At 43.1% G+C, this 20,806-nt stretch overlaps 1 protein-coding gene across 1 annotated transcript; it reads left to right on the top strand.

Annotated features, from left to right (window-relative positions):
* The first annotated feature begins 4,167 nt into the window (after window positions 1–4,167).
* On the top strand, window positions 4,168–15,819 carry LOC147975538 (uncharacterized). Its single transcript, XM_087520475.1, has 2 exons — window positions 4,168–4,366; window positions 15,134–15,819. The coding sequence occupies exons 1-2, from the start codon at window positions 4,168–4,170 to the stop codon at window positions 15,817–15,819; spliced, it is 885 nt and encodes a 294-aa protein (XP_087376601.1).
* The last annotated feature ends 4,987 nt before the right edge of the window (window positions 15,820–20,806 follow it).

Raw genomic sequence — 20,806 nt, 5'->3', positions numbered from 1 at the left:
CATAATATGCATACGAGGATTTTTCCGGAATTGTTGTTTGTTGTTCCGGCCTCATTTAAACTTGCCTAGATAGTTAGTTTACTTATGCTTCAACCTTTGCCATGATTAATAACATTTAATATTGTTGGGTACATAACCGAGAGAGAACTAAATAAGTCATGTGGTGTTTCATCAATACGCAACTCGTTGCATATTGAGGTCCACTTAATTTGTAGTATTGTTTGTTGCACTTTGCCATGCCATGCCTCTTTAAACCGGACATGCATCATACTTGGTTGTGCATCATGCCATGTTTATGTGATGGTTGTTTACCATGTTATTTGCTTCTTTTCGGTGTTGCTTCTTCGTGTTAGTTCCAGTAATGTTGCGTTGGAGGGGATCCGTTCGACTACGTCCGTTTGTCTTCTTCATGGACTCATTCTTCTTCCTTGCGGGATTTCAGGCAAGATGACCATACCCTCGAAATCAGTTCTATATTTGCTTGCTAGTTGTTCTCTCTATCGCTATGTCGCGCTACCTACCACTTGTTTATCATGCCTCCCATATTGCCATGTCAAGCCTCTAACCCACCTTCCTAGCAAACTGTTGTTTGGCTATGTTAGCGCTTTTGCTCAGCCCCGCTTATAGAGTTGCTAGTTGCAGGTGAAGTTGAAGTTTGTTCCATGTTGAAACATGGATATATTGGGATATCACAATATCTCTTATTTAATTAATGCATCTATATACTTAGTAAAGGGTGGAAGGCTCGGCCTTTTGCCTGGTGTTTTGTTCCACTCTTGGCGCTCTAGTTTCCGTCATATCAGTGTTATGTTCCTTGATTTTGCATTCCTTATGCAGTTGGGTGTTATGGGAACCCCTTGATAGTTCGCTTTGAATAAAACTCCTCCAGCAAGGACCAACCTTGGTTTTACATTTTCCTACCTAAGCAGACTCAAGGGTCATCTTTATTTTTACGCCCCCCTGGGCCAGTGCTCCTCTGAGTGTTGGTCCAAACTAGAGCCCTTTGCATCGCCACCTTTGGGAAACTTGATGGCTGGCTTTAGTTGTACGGATTTCTCATCCGATGTGCCCTGGGAGCAAGATATGTGCAGCTCCTATCGGGATTTGTCGGCACATACGGGCGGCTTTGCTGGTCTTGTTTTACCATTGTCGAAATGTCTTGTAACCGGGATTTGGAGACTGATCGGGTCTTTCCAGGAGAAGGAATATCCTTCGTTGACCGTGAGAGCTTGTGATGGGCTAAGTTGGGACACCCCTGCAAGGTATAAACTTTCGAGAGCCGTGCCCGCGGTTATGTGGCAGATGGGAATTTGTTAATATCCGGTTGTAGACAACTTGACACTTGACTTAGTTAAAATGAATCAACCGCGTGTGTAGCCATGATGGTCTCTTTTCGGCGGAGTCCGGGAAGTGAACACGGTTTTGGGTTATGTTTGAATGTAAGAAGTTTCAGGATCACTTCTTGATCACTTCTAGCTTCATGACCATTGCGTTTCTTCTCTTCTCGCTCTTATTTGCGTATGTTAGCCACCATATATGCTTAGTGCTTGCTGCAGCTCCACCTCACTACCTTCTCCTACCCATAAGCTTAAATAGTCTTGATCTCGTGGGTGTGAGATTGCTGAGTCCTCATGACTCACAGATACTTCCAAACAGTTGCAGGTGTCAATGATACCAGTGCAGGTGACGCCACCGAGCTCAAGTGACAGCTCAATGAAGATCTTGGTCATTGTTATGTGTCTTTTCCGGATGATCAGTAGTGGAGCCCAGTTGGGACGATCGGGGATCTAGCATTTGGGGTTGTCTTCCTTTATTTTGGTTCCTTAGTAGGACCTTGATTGTACTCTGGATGATGTATGTTTAACTTGTTATTTGTGTGAAGTGGCGATTGTAAGCCAACTCTTTATCCCTCTCTTATTCGGTACATGGGGTTGTGTGAAGATTACCCCTCTTGCAAAAAAACCACCATTCGGTTATGCCGCTAAGTCGTGCCTCGACACATGGGAGATATAGTCGCATCGTGGGCGTTGGATACCGGGTGCTTCCGATAAACACATAGGAATGACTAACCACTCATACAAACCAAACTTTGTTTCGAAAGCGGTTTCCATTCATCACCGTCTTGTATGCGGATTTGATAGTAACCACTTTTGAGATCGACTTTTGAGAAAATAGTGGCACCGCTAAGTCCATCCAGCATATCATCAAGGCGTGGAATGGGATACCTATAGCGAACGGTGATAGCATTGATAGGTCTACAATCGAAACACATGTGAAAGCTACCGTCTCTTTTGGGCATAAGAATGACCGGTACGGCACATGGACTCAAACTTTCACGCACATGTCCATGGTCTATGAGATGTTTTACTTACCTTTGTATTTCTTTGGTTTCTTCGGGGTTGACGCGATATGGAGCTTTGTTCGGAAGTGGTGCTCCGGGGATGAGGTCGATGTGGTGCTCGATGCCTCGTAGTGGAGGTAGACCCGGAGGTAGCTCATTGGGGAAAACATCTTGGAACTCCTGCAATAGCGAAGATAACACCAAAGGTAGATCATGAGAGGTTTTAGCTTTTGGTGCGTCGTCTTTGCACAATAGGACGTAGTGCATGACACTTGATGGTTTCTCATACACTTCTCTCATCTCGCGTTTGATGGCAAAGAGGACTAAGTTCTTGTCATTCATCATGGAGACACTCAATTTGGGCTTGTGGCGCTCACTCTCTTTTTGATGGTTCTCTCTTTCACTATTCTCTCCATGATGGGTGGCTTGCTTGTTGGTGATCACTTGGCTTAGAGACATAGGATGTAGAACATACTCCTTCCCTTTCATTTTGAAGCCATAATGGTTTGTACGCCCGTTGTGGATGACGCCTCGGTCATATTTCCATGGCCGTCCAAGAAGGATGTGGAAAACGGTCATCAGAAGGACATCACACTTTGAAGTGTCTTCGTAAGCTCCGATTTTGAAGGACACTTGTACTCTATGCTCGACTTGGATAGTGTCGGAGTCGCTTAGCCATTGAACCTTATAGGGGTGTGGGTGTTTCGTCTTGGGAAATTGGAGCTTGGAGCATAGTTCTTCACTTTCTATGTTATGGCAACTCCCTCCATCGATGATGACCTTGTCGGACCTTCCATTGATGCCGACCTTGGTGTGGAAGATATGGCATCATTGGTCCTCATCTTGTTGATGTTGAAGGGTCAAGACCTTGGCGACAACAAGAGCGGGACTTGAATGTTCGTCACAAAAGACTTGATCCTCTTGATCTTCGTGCACTTGTTGGTACACTCAAAGGAGTCGTATGTACCATCGTCGTTGAGGATCATGGTGCGCTTGTTGGTACACTCAAAGGACTTGTGGCCCTGACCGCCGCATGTGAAGCATTTGAAGGAACTTGTCTTGATGGTCTCATTGGTTGGGGTAGAGGATGATGAAGCTCTAGGCTTGAAGTTGCTTGTAGTATAAGGATTACTTGAGGTTGTCGAAGCTTTCTTGTAACTTGACTTGTCGGTGTTGCTTGTAGAAGGCTTGGTTGATGTAGAAGGTGTTGTACTCGTTGAAGCTTCGGTGTTGGAGAAACAATAGGACTTGGATGAGAACTTTGCATACTTGAAGTCATCTTGCACTTGGCGTTCCGCTTTGGTAGCTTGATGCACTAGCCCGATGAGGTTTTAGTATGGTTGGAAGTCGGCGATCTTCTTGATAGGATGATTGAGTCCATTCAAGAAACATGCCATAGTTTTCTCATCATCTTCCGTGACATTGGATCTTATCATGGCAATCTCCATTTCCTTGTAGTACTCTTCAATGCTCCTGGTTCCTTGCTTGAGGAGTTGGAGTTTCTTGAAAAGGTCGCGGTGGTAGTAGGTAGGCACAAAACGTGCTCTCATGACATCCTTCATTTGCGCCCAAGTGGTGATGGGTGGTTCACCTCTTGCCTCACGGTGCTCAGTGACTTGTTCCAACCAAATGAGGACATAGTCTTGGAACTCAAGGGATGCCATCATGATCTTATTCTCTTCTTCATATTTGTGCAAACGGATGATTTCATCAACTTTCAATGCCCATGAGAGGTACTCTTCGGGATCATTGCTTCCGGAAAACTTGGGCATGGTGAACTTTAGCTTGTCGTATTATTTCTCTTCATTGTGTTGGGGTCGGGGATGATGACGCCCATGTTGTTGAGGATTTTGCAAACTCGTGTTGCTCTTGGCGAGGAGGGTTGTCGACCTCATGTTGCTCTTGTTGTGGGGGATTTCCATTGTCTTCATGCCCTTGGTGTAATTGGGGTTCTTGTGGAGCTTGTGGAGGGGCTTGTCGAGCTCGAGGACGAACTTGAGGAACTTGATGATGCGCACATGATTGGTAAGCCCTGTCTTGAAGTTCATCGTGAAGTGCTTCTTCTTGTTCACGCCGGTGGAGGTTGCGTGTGGCGACGGCGTGACTTGAATCTCAAAGGGCATGTTGCTCCTCAATTGCTTGAGCTTCACATAGTTGTTGTTCTTAGCGTTGTGTCTCGGCATCTTGTGCATCTTGGTGTAGGCGTGCTCGCTCTTCCTCTTCTCGTTGGCGTTGTCATTGCCGTTCTTGTGCTTGCTCGAGAGTAGCTTGGTTTTGACGATGTTGATGTTCTTGTGCACGAGCTTGCTGTTGAGAGGCGATGTCATGTAGAGGGTTGCGGTTTGCGTGACGATCTTGACGCGCGGCACGACGAAGAGTGTTCGATGTCGGTGTAGTTGAGCCGGAGATGGTGTAGTTGGAGTGTTGACTTGAGAGGCTCTGTCTTGATGAGGACGAAGTGGAAGAAGAGCGGTTGAGCAACAAAGCCCGAATCTCATCCATTCTTGCGTCATTCTCTTACTTGTGATCGTCGAGCTTGTGGTCGAAGTAGTCTCTTGTACGTTGCTTGGGTAGTCGCAAGTTGGTGGTGAGATGGTCGATGCGGTCGCTCATTGCTTGTTGCTCTTGACGCAAAGCACGTTGTGCACCAAAGAGGTGGCTCTTTGTGACAAAGGAAGTCATGTCGTCGTCTTGCTCGAGGAAGAGTGGGTTGGTAGAAGTACTTGGCCTATCCATCATTCCAAGGAAAATATGTGAGTGGGAGAAAGAGAAGAACGTATACCAAATGTACCTTGACCGAAGTTGAAGGTGGATAAATGATCACTCCAATGTGGAATAAGGAAATAGCACAATTGGTACCAATTCTTGTCGGTTCTCACACCTACACAAATAAGAGCTTATGGTGGAGCTTGGTTATGATGGTGGCACAAATTTTGATGTGAAAGTAAGCAAGACTCAATAATGTTGAACATGATTCGCAAATTCGCAAATGCAACAAGTAGACCAATAGCAATATGTGGCACACGGAAACACAACACAAGGAAAGATAAATGGTTCGTGCAACCAAGGAATGAGACAAAATGTGGAATCTACGAAAATGCTCTGGTTGCCCAACACTAGAGGGACGCTAGCACGATTGCACAATAGGAGGATATGAAGACTTGTGCACAACCTACTAAGCAAAAATGCAATGACTTCTATCCCAAGTATGCTATATGTGTAGTGTTCCGGTGGTATGATCCAAAATGATCGGATATGACAATATTAATGTTGTATGATGCTATGGTTCTTGCTTATAAGCTCTTTGCTTATCTTTCCTCTTTTTGCTTAAAAGCTTGTTTGGCTCCTTTTCTTTTTGAGCTCTTTTCTCATGCAATGCTTCACGAACGAAGATATCAATTGTGTATGCGATGACAACTTTGTGACACAAAAGATGATACCAAGATATGCACCAATGATATGGTATGTATGCTATGGGAAGTATGATCAGTAATGTGCACAAGTCACGTTGCAGGCAATACTCAAAGGCTAGTCTCTATGGGTAAGCGACACAAAAAAAGTAAGGCTACGATGGTTATCTGATGCGGAGCATCTCACATTCATCCCCATGTACACTCCGACTACTCTCCAAGTCCCAAGGATACATAGGATGAGACCTCGAACATACGCCATCGGACGCAAGGTGAACTCGCTCCTCTTCGAACCATCACTTTCCATACGTGAGACATGGCTACTACCTCAAACATGTGTGCTATGCATCACCAGGAACCAAGAGGAAGCACATGAACAAGAAGGCTAGTACACCAAGCACGAGGAACGAGAAGAAGAGCTGCAGAAGAAGCTCCAGCCACCGGACGACCGGTCGGGACCGGACGTCCGACGCCTGAAGACCCACCGGACGACCGGTGAACCCGCACCTGAGCCAAAATGAGCGAACGTCCGACACACTCCAGCATCCGGACGTCCGATCGTCCCCGGAAATCTGGCGCCACCTCATCCGAGCCGAAACGCCGGACGTCCGACAAGTACTGGACGACCGGACGTAGAACCCTAATCGGCCGATCTTTCACGAAAGGAGCGGCTCCCGTGATGAAGACGAAGAACACGAGGACGGAAACGAGGGAAATCACAAGGGGAAACACAAGAGGAACACTCAAACTAACAAGAATAAGTCACACAAGTGCTAGATCCTCGAATACAAAGGGGAAGATACACGATCCAAAGCCAACAACGAACGATACACGGTAACCAGTCTTCTCCATGAGGAGGTCTTGAGTTCTTCCCTAAAAGGGGTCTTGAATCCTCTTGGGGGATCTTCTCCGGTGGAGGCTCGAATCTCCGAGGAGAAGGTAACCAAGTGGATGAGCAAAGCTCTCACACGAAATATGAGCTAATCCTTTGCTAACCCTAACTAGGAGGTGGAGAAGGTCCATTTATAGTCTTAGTGCAAATGGGGGCGAAGTGAAGGGGTACATGGGCCTCAGGCCCGATCACTGTGCACAGACAAGCGCCGGTCGTCCGACAGGTACCGGACGTCCGGTGGCTCATGAGGGTCCGATCGTCCGGTACTTGTCGGACGACCGGCATTTCGGCTCGGATAAGGTGGCGCCGGATTTCTGGGGATGGTCGGACGTCCGGACGCTAGAGTGTGTCGGACATCCGGGACTTGTCAGACGTCCGCTCATTTTGGCTAGGGTGCAGCGTCGCCGGTCATCCGGTGGGTCTTCAGGCGTCGGACGTCCAGTCCCGACCGGTCGTCTGGTGGCTGGAGCTTCTTCCACATCTCTTCTTCTCGTTCCTCTCTCTTGGTGTCCTCGCCTTCTTGTTCATGGGCTTCCTCTTGGTTCCTGGTCATGCATAGCACATATGTTTGAGGTAGTAGCCATGTCTCACGTATGGAAAGTGATGGTTTGAAGAGGAGCGAGTTCACCTTGCGTCCGATGGCGTATGTTCGAGGTCTCATCCTATGTATACTTGGGGCTTGGAGAGTAGTCGGAGTGTACATGGGGATGAACGTGGGATGCTTCGCATCATCTCCCCCCTGGGAAAGATCCGACCTCGGATCATGATCCTCATCACCAGGGAAACGGTTGTTGTGGATGAACTTGTAGTTGGACGGAATTGAAATCATGGCGCAATGCAAGTACTCCAAGGTGTCGCCGGAGTGGTATACATGAAAAAAGAGCAAACACAAACGACACTCGGAAATACAATGGTTAGAGCACACAAATTGCCCATCATGTCAGAATGAGTCCGTGCAACAAGATGATCATGACATGGTGCATGAAGCTTATCCAAAAGAGATGGAATGGTATGCAAAGCATTCATGGGAGCAAAAACATTCATTGCGCACACTAATGTGTTGTGAATATGATCAATGCAACCATGGTGCAAAATGATGTCACAGAGAGACGGTTTATCAATAGCATGAATATGGTAATGGATGCTCAATATGAGTATGTGATCATGCAATTGATGATGGGCAATATGATCATGATGTATGAATATGCCATCAAGAAAGATCACAACATATTTGCTAAGGAAATGCACAAGCTCATATATCATGGATGACATGGGAATACAAGATGCAACAAGGCAATCATAATGTGAGTCAATCCATGCATAAGATGCATATTTGTCGTGTGTATGATATGTCCATCGAGCATGACATGTGTGAGCATAATCAACAAATATGGAGGTGTTGGTGTACCAATGCTCGACATCGTGGCATGAGTGGAGGTTCGAAGGTGCATCCACTAAGTCCGAGCGCTCCTCAATGTGAAGGTCCATAGAGCCAATCTTCAATGTCGCTCCTCCGTTCGCGAGATGTACCATGTAGACAACAAGAAGGAAACAACAATGAAAGAATGACCCATCCAATATGCATATGTGAGGATGGCTCAAAGGCAGGGAGGTCACCTTTAGGAGATTCTCTCAAATGTTGTTGTTGCACATCGTGTATGCCTTCGCATGACCAAGTTGTCGCATAACAACACCGCCTTGTGAATCCTCCAAAATGAAAGAACGTGACAAACACTTGGAAAAATAAATGAGGTTAGCAGAAGTGCAAAACCTATCATTCGTGTGGTAAGATACCAAACGTGTGTATGCATCATGCTCATCATAAGAAAGGACAAGGGAGCATTTCATAGTATGGAGGCATATGATGCGAGAAAAACCAAATACAATAGGCGCAATCAAGCAAGCATGCATCACAAGTAAAGTGTCCAAGTCTCCAAGATCAATAATCATAGATGTATCAATTGGAGGCAAGCGACAATGAACAAAATATATCATGTGAGAGGCATGAAGATATATGTCATCAACCCAAGAAAGCAAGTAATAATGGAACATGGGTGATGCGACAAAGCAAGCAATCATAGCAATTAAGTGGTGTCAGCTAGTAGTGCGAAGATGCAACATACTAGAGGGAATCATAGAAAGCATGCCAAGGGGGCAAATAGTGTGCATGAATAATTCACATGACATAGCACAAGCATGAAAGGAGGATATGAGCAAAATAGCATGAGGCACATGATAAACAAGGCAATAGCAACAAGGATCTCCACCAAGCATGCAAATACACATAGGAGTAGAATAATAGTGAATCATGGGTAGATGCAAGTAAGGGTCACAATTGCATGGCAAAGAAGCAAGCATACCATGCAGAGTGAACACGGTAAAATGAGCATGAAGCGACAAGCGGTATGTAGCCCATAGCCGTGTGAGAGCCAAGTGAGGGAGATGCGCATAGTCAATGCGCGAAGAGAGCGGTGGGAAAGATAGTTCACGGGATCCCAAGTCATCTTTGCTCTCAAGAGCTCGTTTCGTCAACTCTTGGGATTGAGAGGTTGACGAGTATACGTGAGTACCTACACAAAACAAAGACAAAGGGAAAATTGTGTGTGCATGATAGATGTACACATCATCCATCATGATGTGCACGTGCAAGTGTTGGTTAGCACAAAATAGCCAATGCTCAAATAAAGGAGATGCGTGATATAGAAACATGTCATCCATCATGATAGGTTTGTTGTTATGTATAGCATAATGGAGACTCAAATTGTGTAATGCATCACAAGAAATTTGTAGAGAATTGTTATTCATGGAATGCATACGGTGCAAGCAATTATGAGAATCATGCAAAATATGGAATGCATCAAAATCTCTGAATATGTATGAGGAAACTATGGGGGTCTCCTCATGAGAATTAATGGAAACATCACATGGAGAATATTGGCAACATCCAAAACAAAGCATATTTCGTTCTATGTGATCATGGCATGGCATAGTAGATGAATTAAGCAAATCATGTAAAGGAAGTATAGCAATATCATCACAAGAAAAACAAAAGCCAATGACCATCATCTTGTCATCTATGCCATAAGTGCAAATGGGATTTATTGTAATGGGGCATTGACGGTGTTCTGGACTAGGGGGTACTCACCACATCGTCTCCCGGTCAATTAGATTGGGTCGAGGACCCCCATGGCCGTATACTCATGGGCCAGTTCGGACAGCTGCCGCATACAAGGAAGATTCCACAAGACTTGGTGGTCAAGACAAGGACTCCTCCCCCACCAGCGTATTCGGCTAGGACTCTTGTTATCCTAGGCCTCTGGTGCATAACAATCATAATCATAGGCTAGCTTCTAGGGTTTAGCCTCTACGATCTCGTTGTAGCTCAACTCTTGTAATACTCATATCATCAAGATCAATCAAGCAGGAAGTAGGGTATTACCTCCATAAAGAGGGCCCGAACCTGGGTAAACATCGTGTCCCGTGTCTCCTGTTACCATCGACCTTAGACGCACAGTTCGGGACCCCCTACCCGAGAACCGACGGTTTTCACACCGACATTAGTGCTTTCATTGAGAGTTCCGCTGTGTGATCGGCAAAAGGATCAATGGCTCGCCCGCTGGTCAACTGCGACGCCGACATCTTCGTCGCCGGCTCGACTGGTCACCTTGGCTCGACCTAGGACCGTGCTCCATCTCTGATCGTCATGTTCGGACGGGGTCTTCTTCAACATCAACTCCGATCTCTATCATGATCATAGAGGAATCATCCATGGAGCTCGAGGGCTCAACGTCAACATTGCCCTCGGGTGGTCGTGCTGTTTTTATGGACAATGAACTTGTATCCGCCGTCACCGCTTCCTCGAGCGTCGATTTGACGATTGCTTCAGTGAAATAGTGCGGAATTACGTCTGCATGAGCCATGCAAAATTTCTTCGAGTTCCGATGGAGGAATCTCCAACAATCTATGATATACCGGAGCCGTGTCAAATCTGGATGGGAATCTGGACGAGATTAGGGAGTGGTCTCCAGAGCCCAGCTCGGAGGTCCTTTGGAAGATCCAACCGTTCATCTTCTGCGGAATTCCCATATCTACCACTCCTCCAAATTTCCGCTCGATCCGACGGTTCAAACTCTGGGAACCTTCCGATGAGTGGACCAATTTTTGGATCTATTTTCTGCGCGAATACGGATCCGACCCGAATTCATGTTTCTTTATGAACGTGATATTGGACAACCTTTTTAGAGGAGTTCTCTTCTAGGGTATTGTGCGTCGTTTTTAAACACGTTCCCGTAAAATTTTAAGCCTCCCCTGAGGTCTATTAGAATATATTGTTGGGATTATGCAATTGCTAATCAGATCTTATCTAATACACATGAACACTATTTGATTTGATGCGGAAATTAGTGGACAGTAGTGTGTTTATACCTCCGTTTGGAGAGGCCATCACGGTGGAGGAGGTAGAGTCGGATGACGAACTGAAGCAGCGTAGTAGATCACTCCGGCACCTAGCCGGAGTAAGGACAAGCATTCACGTCAACGTCTAGCGCACTCCCGATTGGATTTGGAGTGAATTTTGGAGGGCGTTGTTATCCTAAACTATACGACGATCAATCAGGTGCAGGGATGCCCTCTTTTATATATAGCGCTGTATATGATGTGGAACCTAACCATAATATTAATTAGCCCCCCAATCACAGGCGCAAATTGCTAATTACCGTTAATTAGTGTTAATCCTGTAATTAACTATTGGGCCCACTTTAACTTATGGTAATTAACATATTAACCATTTAATCACTTAGTTTTCTTACATTCTCCCACTTGATTGAATGGTTAATGTCATTAGTCCATACTTCAACAAAGGCATCACACCAAGATAATGTATTCGCAGCAATAGTATAATCATTACTGGAACCCTAAAATCTATAGCGTAAGACTTCATTTCAGAATGGATAATTAGTTATGGTTGGGAGTCTGTATGGGCATGCATTCATACTCCCTACTATGGTCCTAATAGTTTGTTTCTTTATTAATCATTATGTGCACTTAGTAAGCGAAACAAACTTCCTTATTCCAAGTTCAAATATTGAGATCTCATCATTTAGTTACCCCAATAGTTATAGGCTTTCCATTAGACCCATGCTAGCAATATGTTCTCGAAAGAGATTTGGTGGAAAGCCTTTAGTCAGGGGATCATCAATCATCAACTTAGTACTTATATGCTGAATTTTAATTGTTTGATCTTGGACTCTATCTTTCACAACAAGGTACTTAAGGTCAATATGTTTGGCAGCACCACTTGACTTGTTGTTACTCGAAAGGAAAACTGCAGCTTGATTATCGCAGAATAATGTTAGTGGTTTATTTATGTTGTCTACCACTCTAAGTCCGGGGATGAAGTACTTAAGCCATACGGCTTGCCCGGTAGCCTCAAAACATGCCACAAACTCTGATTGCATCGTTGAAGATGCACTAAGTGTTTGTTTGCATCTTTTCCATGAAATTGCTCCCGCTGCAAGTGTGAAGATAAAGCTTGATGTGGATCTCTTAGTATCCTTACACCTTGCAAAATCAGCGTCTGAGTAACCCATAATTTCTAGGTTGTCAGTCTTTCTATATGTAAGCATATGATTTTTAGTCCCTTGCAGATAGCGCATTACTTTCTTGACAGCTTTCCAGTGATCTAAGCTTGGATTAGACTGATATCTGCTAAGCATTCCAGTTACATACGCTAAGTAAGGACGCGTACATACTTGAGCATACATAATGCTCCCAACAGCCGAGGCATAAGAATTGTCTTCATTTGATCAATCAATAATTGATTCTTGGGACACTGAAATAGACCAAACTTATCACCTTTAACAATAGGTGCTGGAGTGGAAGAACAGTTATGCATGTTGTATCTTTTAAGGACTTTATCAATATATGCCCTCTGGGACAGTCCAAATGTCCCTTTAGACCTATCTCGGTGGATTTCTATGCCTAAAACATAAGAGGCATCCCCAAGATCTTTCATGTCAAAATTAGATGAAAGAAATCTTTTGGTCTCATATACCATTTCTAAATCACTGCTGGCTAGCAAGATATCATCGACATAAGGTACTAATATGATAAACTTGCTCCCACTTGTCTTAATGTATATGCAATTATCCACTTCATTTTCCATAAAATTAAATTTCCTTATGACCTCATCAAATTTAAGGTACCACTGTCTAGACGCTTGTCTTAGCCCATAGATAGATTTCTTAAGTCGACATCCCATATGTTCCTTGCCTTCTACGACAAAACCTTCCGGTTGAGCCATATATACATTCTCATGCAAGTCACCATTAAGGAATGCGTTTTTAACATCCATCTGATGTAGCTCTAAATCATAGTGAGCAACAAGAGCCATAACAATTCTTAGCGAATCCTTCTTCGAGACAGGAGAAAATGTGTTAACATAGTCTATGCCCTCTCTTTGTGTATAAACTTTAGCGACAAGTCTTGCTTTGAATCGTTTGACATTTCCTTTAGAGTCATGCTTAGTTTTGTAGACCACTTACAGCCCACCTTTTTGACTCCCTCAGGAATTTCTACTAAATCCCAAACATCATTAATACTCATTGACATAATTTCATCATTCATGGCCTCTAGCCACTTAGATGAGTGTCCGCTTGTCATGGCTTCCTCAAAGGAGATGGGATCATTTGCCTTACTAATGTCATTTCCATCTTCAGTCATGTAAACATCATATTTATCTGTATTAATGGCAGCTCTTCTATCCCATTGTGATCTACGTAAAGGTTCATTAGATATCACAGAAGACTGAGTGATGTGAGGCTCATTATTAGGCACTGCACCAATAAACCCAGAATCATTAACTGGAGGTGTTGCGCTTGAAGACGGAGGAAAAATAGACTCTGGGATCATCGGTAATGGTATGTCAGTCCGATTTTCGTCAAGTGTGATTTTTCTTGTCTCGGAGCTCCCACTAACATTAACATTCTCTAAAAATTTAGCATGCCTCGTTTCGACAAATTTAGTGGTACGTCTTGGACAATAGAAACGGAAACCTTTGGATGTTGCTGGATATCCAATAAAATGGCAACTGACGGTTTTAGGATCTAATTTTCCAATGTGTGGATTAAAAATCTTAGCTTCAGATGGACAAACCCACACATGCAAATAATTTAATCTAGATTTCTTCCTAGTCCACAATTCATAAGGTGTCTTGGGTACTGATTTACTAGGAACCCGATTAAGTATATGCACGGCTGTCTTTAATGCTTCCATCCACAAATTAACTGGTAAACTGAAATTGGAAACCATGCTCCGTACCATATTCATCAGCAGAAGTAATAGGAAATGGGCCACAAATGGCAGTGTCAATTAATTACAAAACCCCACTACTACGAATTGCTCCTTTCTTAATTTGTTTTACGAATTTCCCCTTAATACAATCGATGCAGTGATCTAAATCAGAGAAGTGTAAGGGGTGAAGTATCTCTTCTTTAATGAGACGCTCCATTCTCCCCTTCGACATATGGCCTAAATGACAGTGCCATAATTTCGACGAAGTCTCATGCTTATTTATTACATCACAAACATTCAAAGATTCAGAGGAGTCATTCAAAATGAGTCTATAGAGTTTGTCATGGCGAACGTGACCAATTTCATCATGACCAAACTTAATAACACATCGTTTGTTCCCAAAATAAGTCTCAAAACCATCATCATCTAATAGAGAAACAGAAATAAGGTTCCTCCTCATGGTAGGAACATAAATAGCATTATTAAGAAGGAGGGTGAAGCCATCTTTTAGCACTAACGGGAGAGTCCCAACAGCTCCAACATTAGCCTCCTGTCCATTTGCAACTCTAAGAGTTCGATCCCCCCTTTGCAGCGTCCTCACGGTAAGGAATCCGTGCAATGAGTTAGAAATGTGCACGGTGGCACCTGAGTCATCCCACCAAGTATTAGCGGAAAAATCAATGCTTACATATAGAAAGACTGACAACCTAGAAATTATGGGTGCGGTAGCATTTTTTCCAGTACTACGAGAACTAGTACTACTACGTGCAGATATGTAATTAACTCTCTGTATGTAGTACACATATAAGTCTGCTGATTATTTATACACAGTTATTTCTTTGTATGATCAGTAGATCTTTTAGCATAATTGTGTTAAATTAAAATAGAACTAGCATGAAATTTTGGTTTAACACTGCAATATTATTTGGGACAATTGCCATAATTAATTTTAGTAATGCATGATCACATACTGACCAACATTGTTTGTGATCATGAATATTGCGGTTAATTTCCCGATGATGTTATTATATGATTAGGTCCTCTTTCGTTATTGCCCAACGGTATTGCGAATTAGGATTTTATTAAATTTGTCATGTTGTTAATCAGACCAACGTAGGATTGATATCATGCAATATTTTTTAATATGGATATTTTCATAATTCATAATTTTAATATCCATGCTATTTATGTTTTATTCAGCTTTGCACCCATCACTTATTTCTAGGCTCTTGAACTCAATTGAGCACCTCAATGAGACTAACTTTCCTACATGGAAGGAGCAGATTTCCATTAACCTTGGGGTCATGGATCTTGACTATGCACTTAGGGAGAAGGCTCCAGTTCCCTTGTCCTCTGATGATGAAAACCTTGCTGAGAGAACTAAGGTTTATGAGGCTAACAACGAGAAGTGGGAGCTCTCCAATCGATTGTCCCTCATGATCATGAAAAGCACAATTACTCTTGGGATTAGGGGAGCTATCCCCGATTCTGAATGTGCTAAGACTTATCTCGCATCGGTGGAGGATCAGTTTAAAGGCTCCACAAAAGTCTATGCCAGTACACTGATCATGAAAATGCTCACCACTAAATATAATGGTGCAAGCGGTGTGAGAGAACATATCATGACTATGAACGATATGGCCACAAAATTAAAGGGCATGGACATGGAGATTTCTGAGGGCTTATTGGTTCATTTCATTATGACCTCCCTTCCTGTGGAGTTTGGTCCATTCAAGATCAACTATAACACACAGAAGGAGAAGTGGACCATGGGTGAGCTCATGGCTATGTGCGTTCAAGAAGAGGAGCGACTTAAGGTTGGGAGAATTCATGCGCGGCCCAGTAACTTGCATAGCCAAAATAATATCATAGCCAACCGCAGCTAGTCAGTTACCAGACTCGTGTGCTAGTCAAATCCCTAAGCGAGCTTCCTACTGCGCCGCCGCCGCTCACAAGAAACCACATCGGATAAGCGGTAGTTGCGGTGGCGAGTTAGTCGTTCACTGATGCACGCACTAATGCGAAGCGGTCGGCGCTAAGACGTCGAGCGCGGCGGCGGCGGAGCACCACCGTGAGGCGCGCAGCAGCGGCAGCACGGCCTGAGGCACACGGCGGCGCGACAGCGGCAGTACAGCCTGAGGCGCATGGCAGAGCGGCGCGAGCACAGCCGGATGTGCTCGGCTACAGCAGCATCACCCTTAGACGGACGGCGGCTGTGGCACCGCCATGATGTGCGCGGCTGAGGCCTAATTACGTGATTTTTTAGGAAAGTACTATTAATCTACTGTCAATTTTCTGAAATATTCATGTGATTAGATCCAACTTGGCTCTGATACCAAATGTTAGAATATATTGCTGGGATTATGAAATTGCTAATCGGATCTTATCTAATACACATGAACACTATTTGATTTGATGCGGAAATTAGTGGATAGTAGTGTGTTTATACCTCCGTTTGGAGAGGCCATCACGGTGGAGGAGGTAGAGTCAGATGACGAACTGCAGCAGCGTAGTAGATCACTCCGGCACCTCGCTGAAGTAAGGGCAAGCATTCACGTCAACGTCCAGCGAACTCCCGATTGGATTTGGAGTAAATTTTGGAGGGTGTTGTTATCCTAAACGATATGATGATCAATCAGGTGCAGGGATGCCCTCCTTTATATATAGCGTAGTATATGACGTGGGACCTAACCATAATCTTAATTAGCCCCCCAATCACAGGCGCAAATTGCTCATTACCGTTAATTAGTGTTAATCTCGTAATTAACTATTGGGCCCACTTTAACTTATGGTAATTAACATATTAACCATTTAATCACTTAGTTTTCTAACAAGGTCATCTTCATCATCATGCTGGTGTCAAACCAGTGCGGCAATATTGCTGCAAGGCTGCTGACCTGCGCTAGACACGTCGTCACTTTGTTGAGCCGAGCTCAACTTCTTCGGATCATCATCTCGGCAAGCCGAACAAGAGTTCGTCATCGCGAAGGATAAATCATCACCAACATCGCCGCCCCACGGATTACACGGAGCGGGCACACCGGCATCGTCGCATGGTCACTTCATCAAGCCGGCATGGACCATGTTACGACCTGCATCGGCAGGGCCGCATTGTTGCTTCTTCAAGCCGGTGTCCATCACGCCGACCTACTTCGACTCACCGGCTGACATCGAGGCTTCGACATCTCGGCTGGACCGGGGGCTTCGCCATCTCTTCATCAACCTACTCCGGAGACTTCGGCGTCACTAGCCGACCAACTCCATCACGATTAGCTGGACCGAGGGCTTTGCCTCGGCGAGCCAACCTTTGCCAGCATCACTATGCCATCGCTTTATCGCCCATCAAGAAATGAGTGTGCGGAGCGAGTCCCAGTTTTGGGAATCACCTTTCTTCGGATTGCTACAACAAATAAACCAGGTGCTATTAATCCTAGTATTTTTTTCTTGTTTGGGTTCATTTTTCCCAAGGAATTATTACTCTGGTTTGTCCATCATATGTACACAGGTCTATCAAATGGTGGCCACATTAACGAGGTCGCATGGTGGTTCGGTTAGTTTCCGTACATGGTCCGGCGAGCGCCGCATCCGGAACTCGGACCGACCTGTGAATTCAGCCTTTACCGCATCACGCCGACGCCCTGCTTCGACATTAACTTCGGCGCCAGGACATATTTCTTTTTTTACTCATTTTGCATAAATTATTCATTATGCAACGATTTCTTTAAATTATTATTATTACTATTATCTCCGGTTTGTACTATTTTTTGTGCACAGGAAAATGATCCGGGTAGGGCAGTATCGTCAACTCGGCATACTTACATACCACGTCACCTCGGTTGGACGGGGGGCTTTGTCAACACTTCGTTACGCTATGCCAGGGACTTCGGCATCACTCTGCCGGCCTGCATTGACTGTGCTATATCACCACTTCACAGTGTCAAGCTCTTTGCTCCGCCACCTTGGGACCGGCTTGGGGGATGAAACCTTGTCCCGCATCAAGCTTGGACCGCGTTGTCAATACCAAACACATTAACCAGCTAAGTTGCCTTCATGCTCAAAGTTTTAAATTTTTAACTTGTGTTCGGTTCGACCAAGCATTATACTTTTTTGGAAAAAAAGTTGCTTGTAAAAAATTTCCTTGTCAAAACTTTGTTTGTGACACACAAATTCAAATACCCCGTTTACTTGGGGGCTTCCTTTATGAAGCCTTTCCTCTTGCAAATGATTACATTTGTACGGCTTGGTTCCTTGCTCGTGTATTACGCCACAATATGCACCATGTTGACTTAAGCGATTTGCAAGCTGGGTTGCCTCGCTCCTGTGTTTACCCCTACGTTCCCGATTGTTCGGCTAGGGAATAAAGGGAGCACCTCTTCGATTGTCAATATCGGGTTATCCGAGCCGGACCTCAGACTGGGTGAAGCCGAAAGCTAGCGCTCTTATTGTTTTCAATTATGGTCGGCACACAACGGAACTCATGAGTACAAAAAATCTATTGCACAAGTCTCATAGTAATAATGAGCACCGAAGAAAGGTATCGGTGGGGGTACTATTTTGTTCGAAGATGCTTCTTACACTTCGTCATTAATATAGCATAAGTTCCCTGAGCGCACTTTGTCTTTTACAGCCTTATGGCCTGATTGCCTGGTCATCGGAAACACCATCGATATTCTCAACAGGTGGAGTACCTGACACTTTTCGGCCCTTGGCCGAAGAGGGAGAAGCCGACGGTCGGTTAAGACGCGTTTAAAGTTCGGGTGAACACAAATATAATATACTAGCACATATGCCCGTGCGTTGCAATGGGATAATAAAATTATATGCCTCTAGCTCAACATAAGAATGGATCAAGACCCCCACATGTCTGTATTCTCTAGTTCAACATGTCACCCTTTAATTATGGCCAAACCAGTATATTCTTTTTTATTGACACATGCCTATAATTTATTTCAATTATAATTAACCAACATATTCTTTTTTATTGGCACATGGAAGCTACCACTGTCAATAAGTTGTGGTGTCCCTTATTCTGAACAAGTCGACTTAACTCGATGCGCCGGAAAAGTGTCGACCTCACGACCTCAAAGAGCCGACCACATGTTTCTAGCCACGCAAACAAACGTGTTCTGCTAACCAATGGTCAGCATAAATATAAAAGAGTATAATGCAACGCGAGATTCGACACTTTTTAACTTCTCAAACACCGACAACTATGAAATCCAAATATACATGGCAACATGAACAATTTTCCAAATTACACGCATTTTTAAAAAGACGAACAAAAAATTTGAATGGAACATTGGTTTAAATCCACAAACATTTCTCAAAACATGAACGTTTTATAAAAATACGTTTTTTAAGTTGTGAACAATTTTTGGAAACGGGAAAATGTTTTGAACATATAGAAGTAATTTAGAAATTTGTCTTTTAATGCAAATATTATTTTCAATTTTTTAACATATCACTAAAACAATAATTCTAATTTGTAACATTTTTAAAATCTTGAATTATTTTTTGAAAAACCCTAAAAAAATCAAAAAATGGGAACAATATTTTATATTCTGAAAAAAAATCGAAATGACAAAAAATTATAATTTAAAACATATTTAAATAGGAACACAATTGTGGAATTCATCACATGAACTACAGAATATACATGGCAACTTGAACAATTTTCCAAATTATGGATGGTTTTTTTGAAAATTCCAAACATTTTTGAACAAAGCAGAACAAAAATTTGAACGGAACATTTCCTGAAATGCACATACATTTTTAAGTTGTGCTTTTTTAAGTTGAACGGAACATTTCCTGAAATGCACAGACATTTTTATAAAAATACGAACATTTTTTAAGTTGTGCTTTTTTTAAAATGGGAACATGTTTTAAAAATGCAGAAGAATTTTAGAAAATGTGTTTCTTTAATGCAAACTTTATTTTCAATTTTTAAACATATCGTTAAAACAAGAATATTTTTCGAATTTGAAACATTTTTAAAATGCATTTGTTTACATGTTGAACAATTTTGGAAAATACAAACATTTCTTGAAAAATGGGAATATTTTTGTAATTTATATTTGAATAAATTTTGGCATGACAAAAAAATCCAAACATTTTGCAGAGTAGGAACACATTTTTGTAATTTGTATTTTTTTACAAAATTTTCAATAAAAATTGAGAAATTACAATTACAATCATTTTTTAAAAAATTTGAATTTCTGAAAAAATGAATAAAATAGACTTCCAATAGCAACACATAGAAAAATGAGCTGCCAAATCTCGGGTGCCTTGTGTGTAGTTTAAATTAGTTTCCGCATTGAGCGGGAAATAGAATTTTTTTTATTGCTGCGTGGGCAGGAAAATATGGGCTAACTTTACTGGGCCATAGGGCGCGCAACCCATGTATAAAATTCTGCATAAATCGTATTTCCTTTGCCAACAGATGGAGTACGAAAGTTTAGTACCACCTCGGCTATAGGGAAAAAATATTTTGGCGGTGAACGGATGAAAAAATCGGAGAAACGCACCTTGCTTTATTAGTAGGTACAGAAGTACTTCGGTACATACAATCATTATACATAAAATTCTTTTACCCAAGTCACTTGGGGGATCTTAAATTTATATGACCCGTTTTATAATAAGTGTTCTTCTTCTTAGTCGTTGCAAAGTTTTTTTACTATTATTTATTACTCCTTTTTTCAACATGAATGTGTGGTCACTAGCCGGGGAGCCTAATTTCTCTCTCAAAACCGCTAGAGTTTAGTTTGCTAAACTGGCCTAATGAGAAGTACTCCGCCTTCGGGATAGTAGGTTGAAGCCATAGGCTGACCCGCTCGAAGTCTTGAGATAGGATGTGTCATGTTAAAGCATGACAGA

Source organism: Triticum urartu, chromosome 4A, assembly GCF_056163025.1.
Source record: "Triticum urartu cultivar PI428250 chromosome 4A, HENAU_Tu73, whole genome shotgun sequence".
In the NCBI taxonomy this organism is placed as follows: domain Eukaryota; kingdom Viridiplantae; phylum Streptophyta; class Magnoliopsida; order Poales; family Poaceae; genus Triticum; species Triticum urartu.
The sequence above is the reverse complement of the archived record's forward strand: the minus strand, read 5'-3'. Positions and strand labels throughout refer to the sequence as shown.

Coding starts and splice junctions, on each gene's coding strand:
- LOC147975538 (XM_087520475.1), top strand. CDS start 4,168: ATGACGCCCATGTTGTTGAGGATTTTGCAAACTCGTGTTGCTCTTGGC. Junction 4,367..15,133: donor TGATGATGCGCACATGATTG/GTAAGCCCTGTC, acceptor TGTTTTATTCAG/CTTTGCACCCATCACTTATT.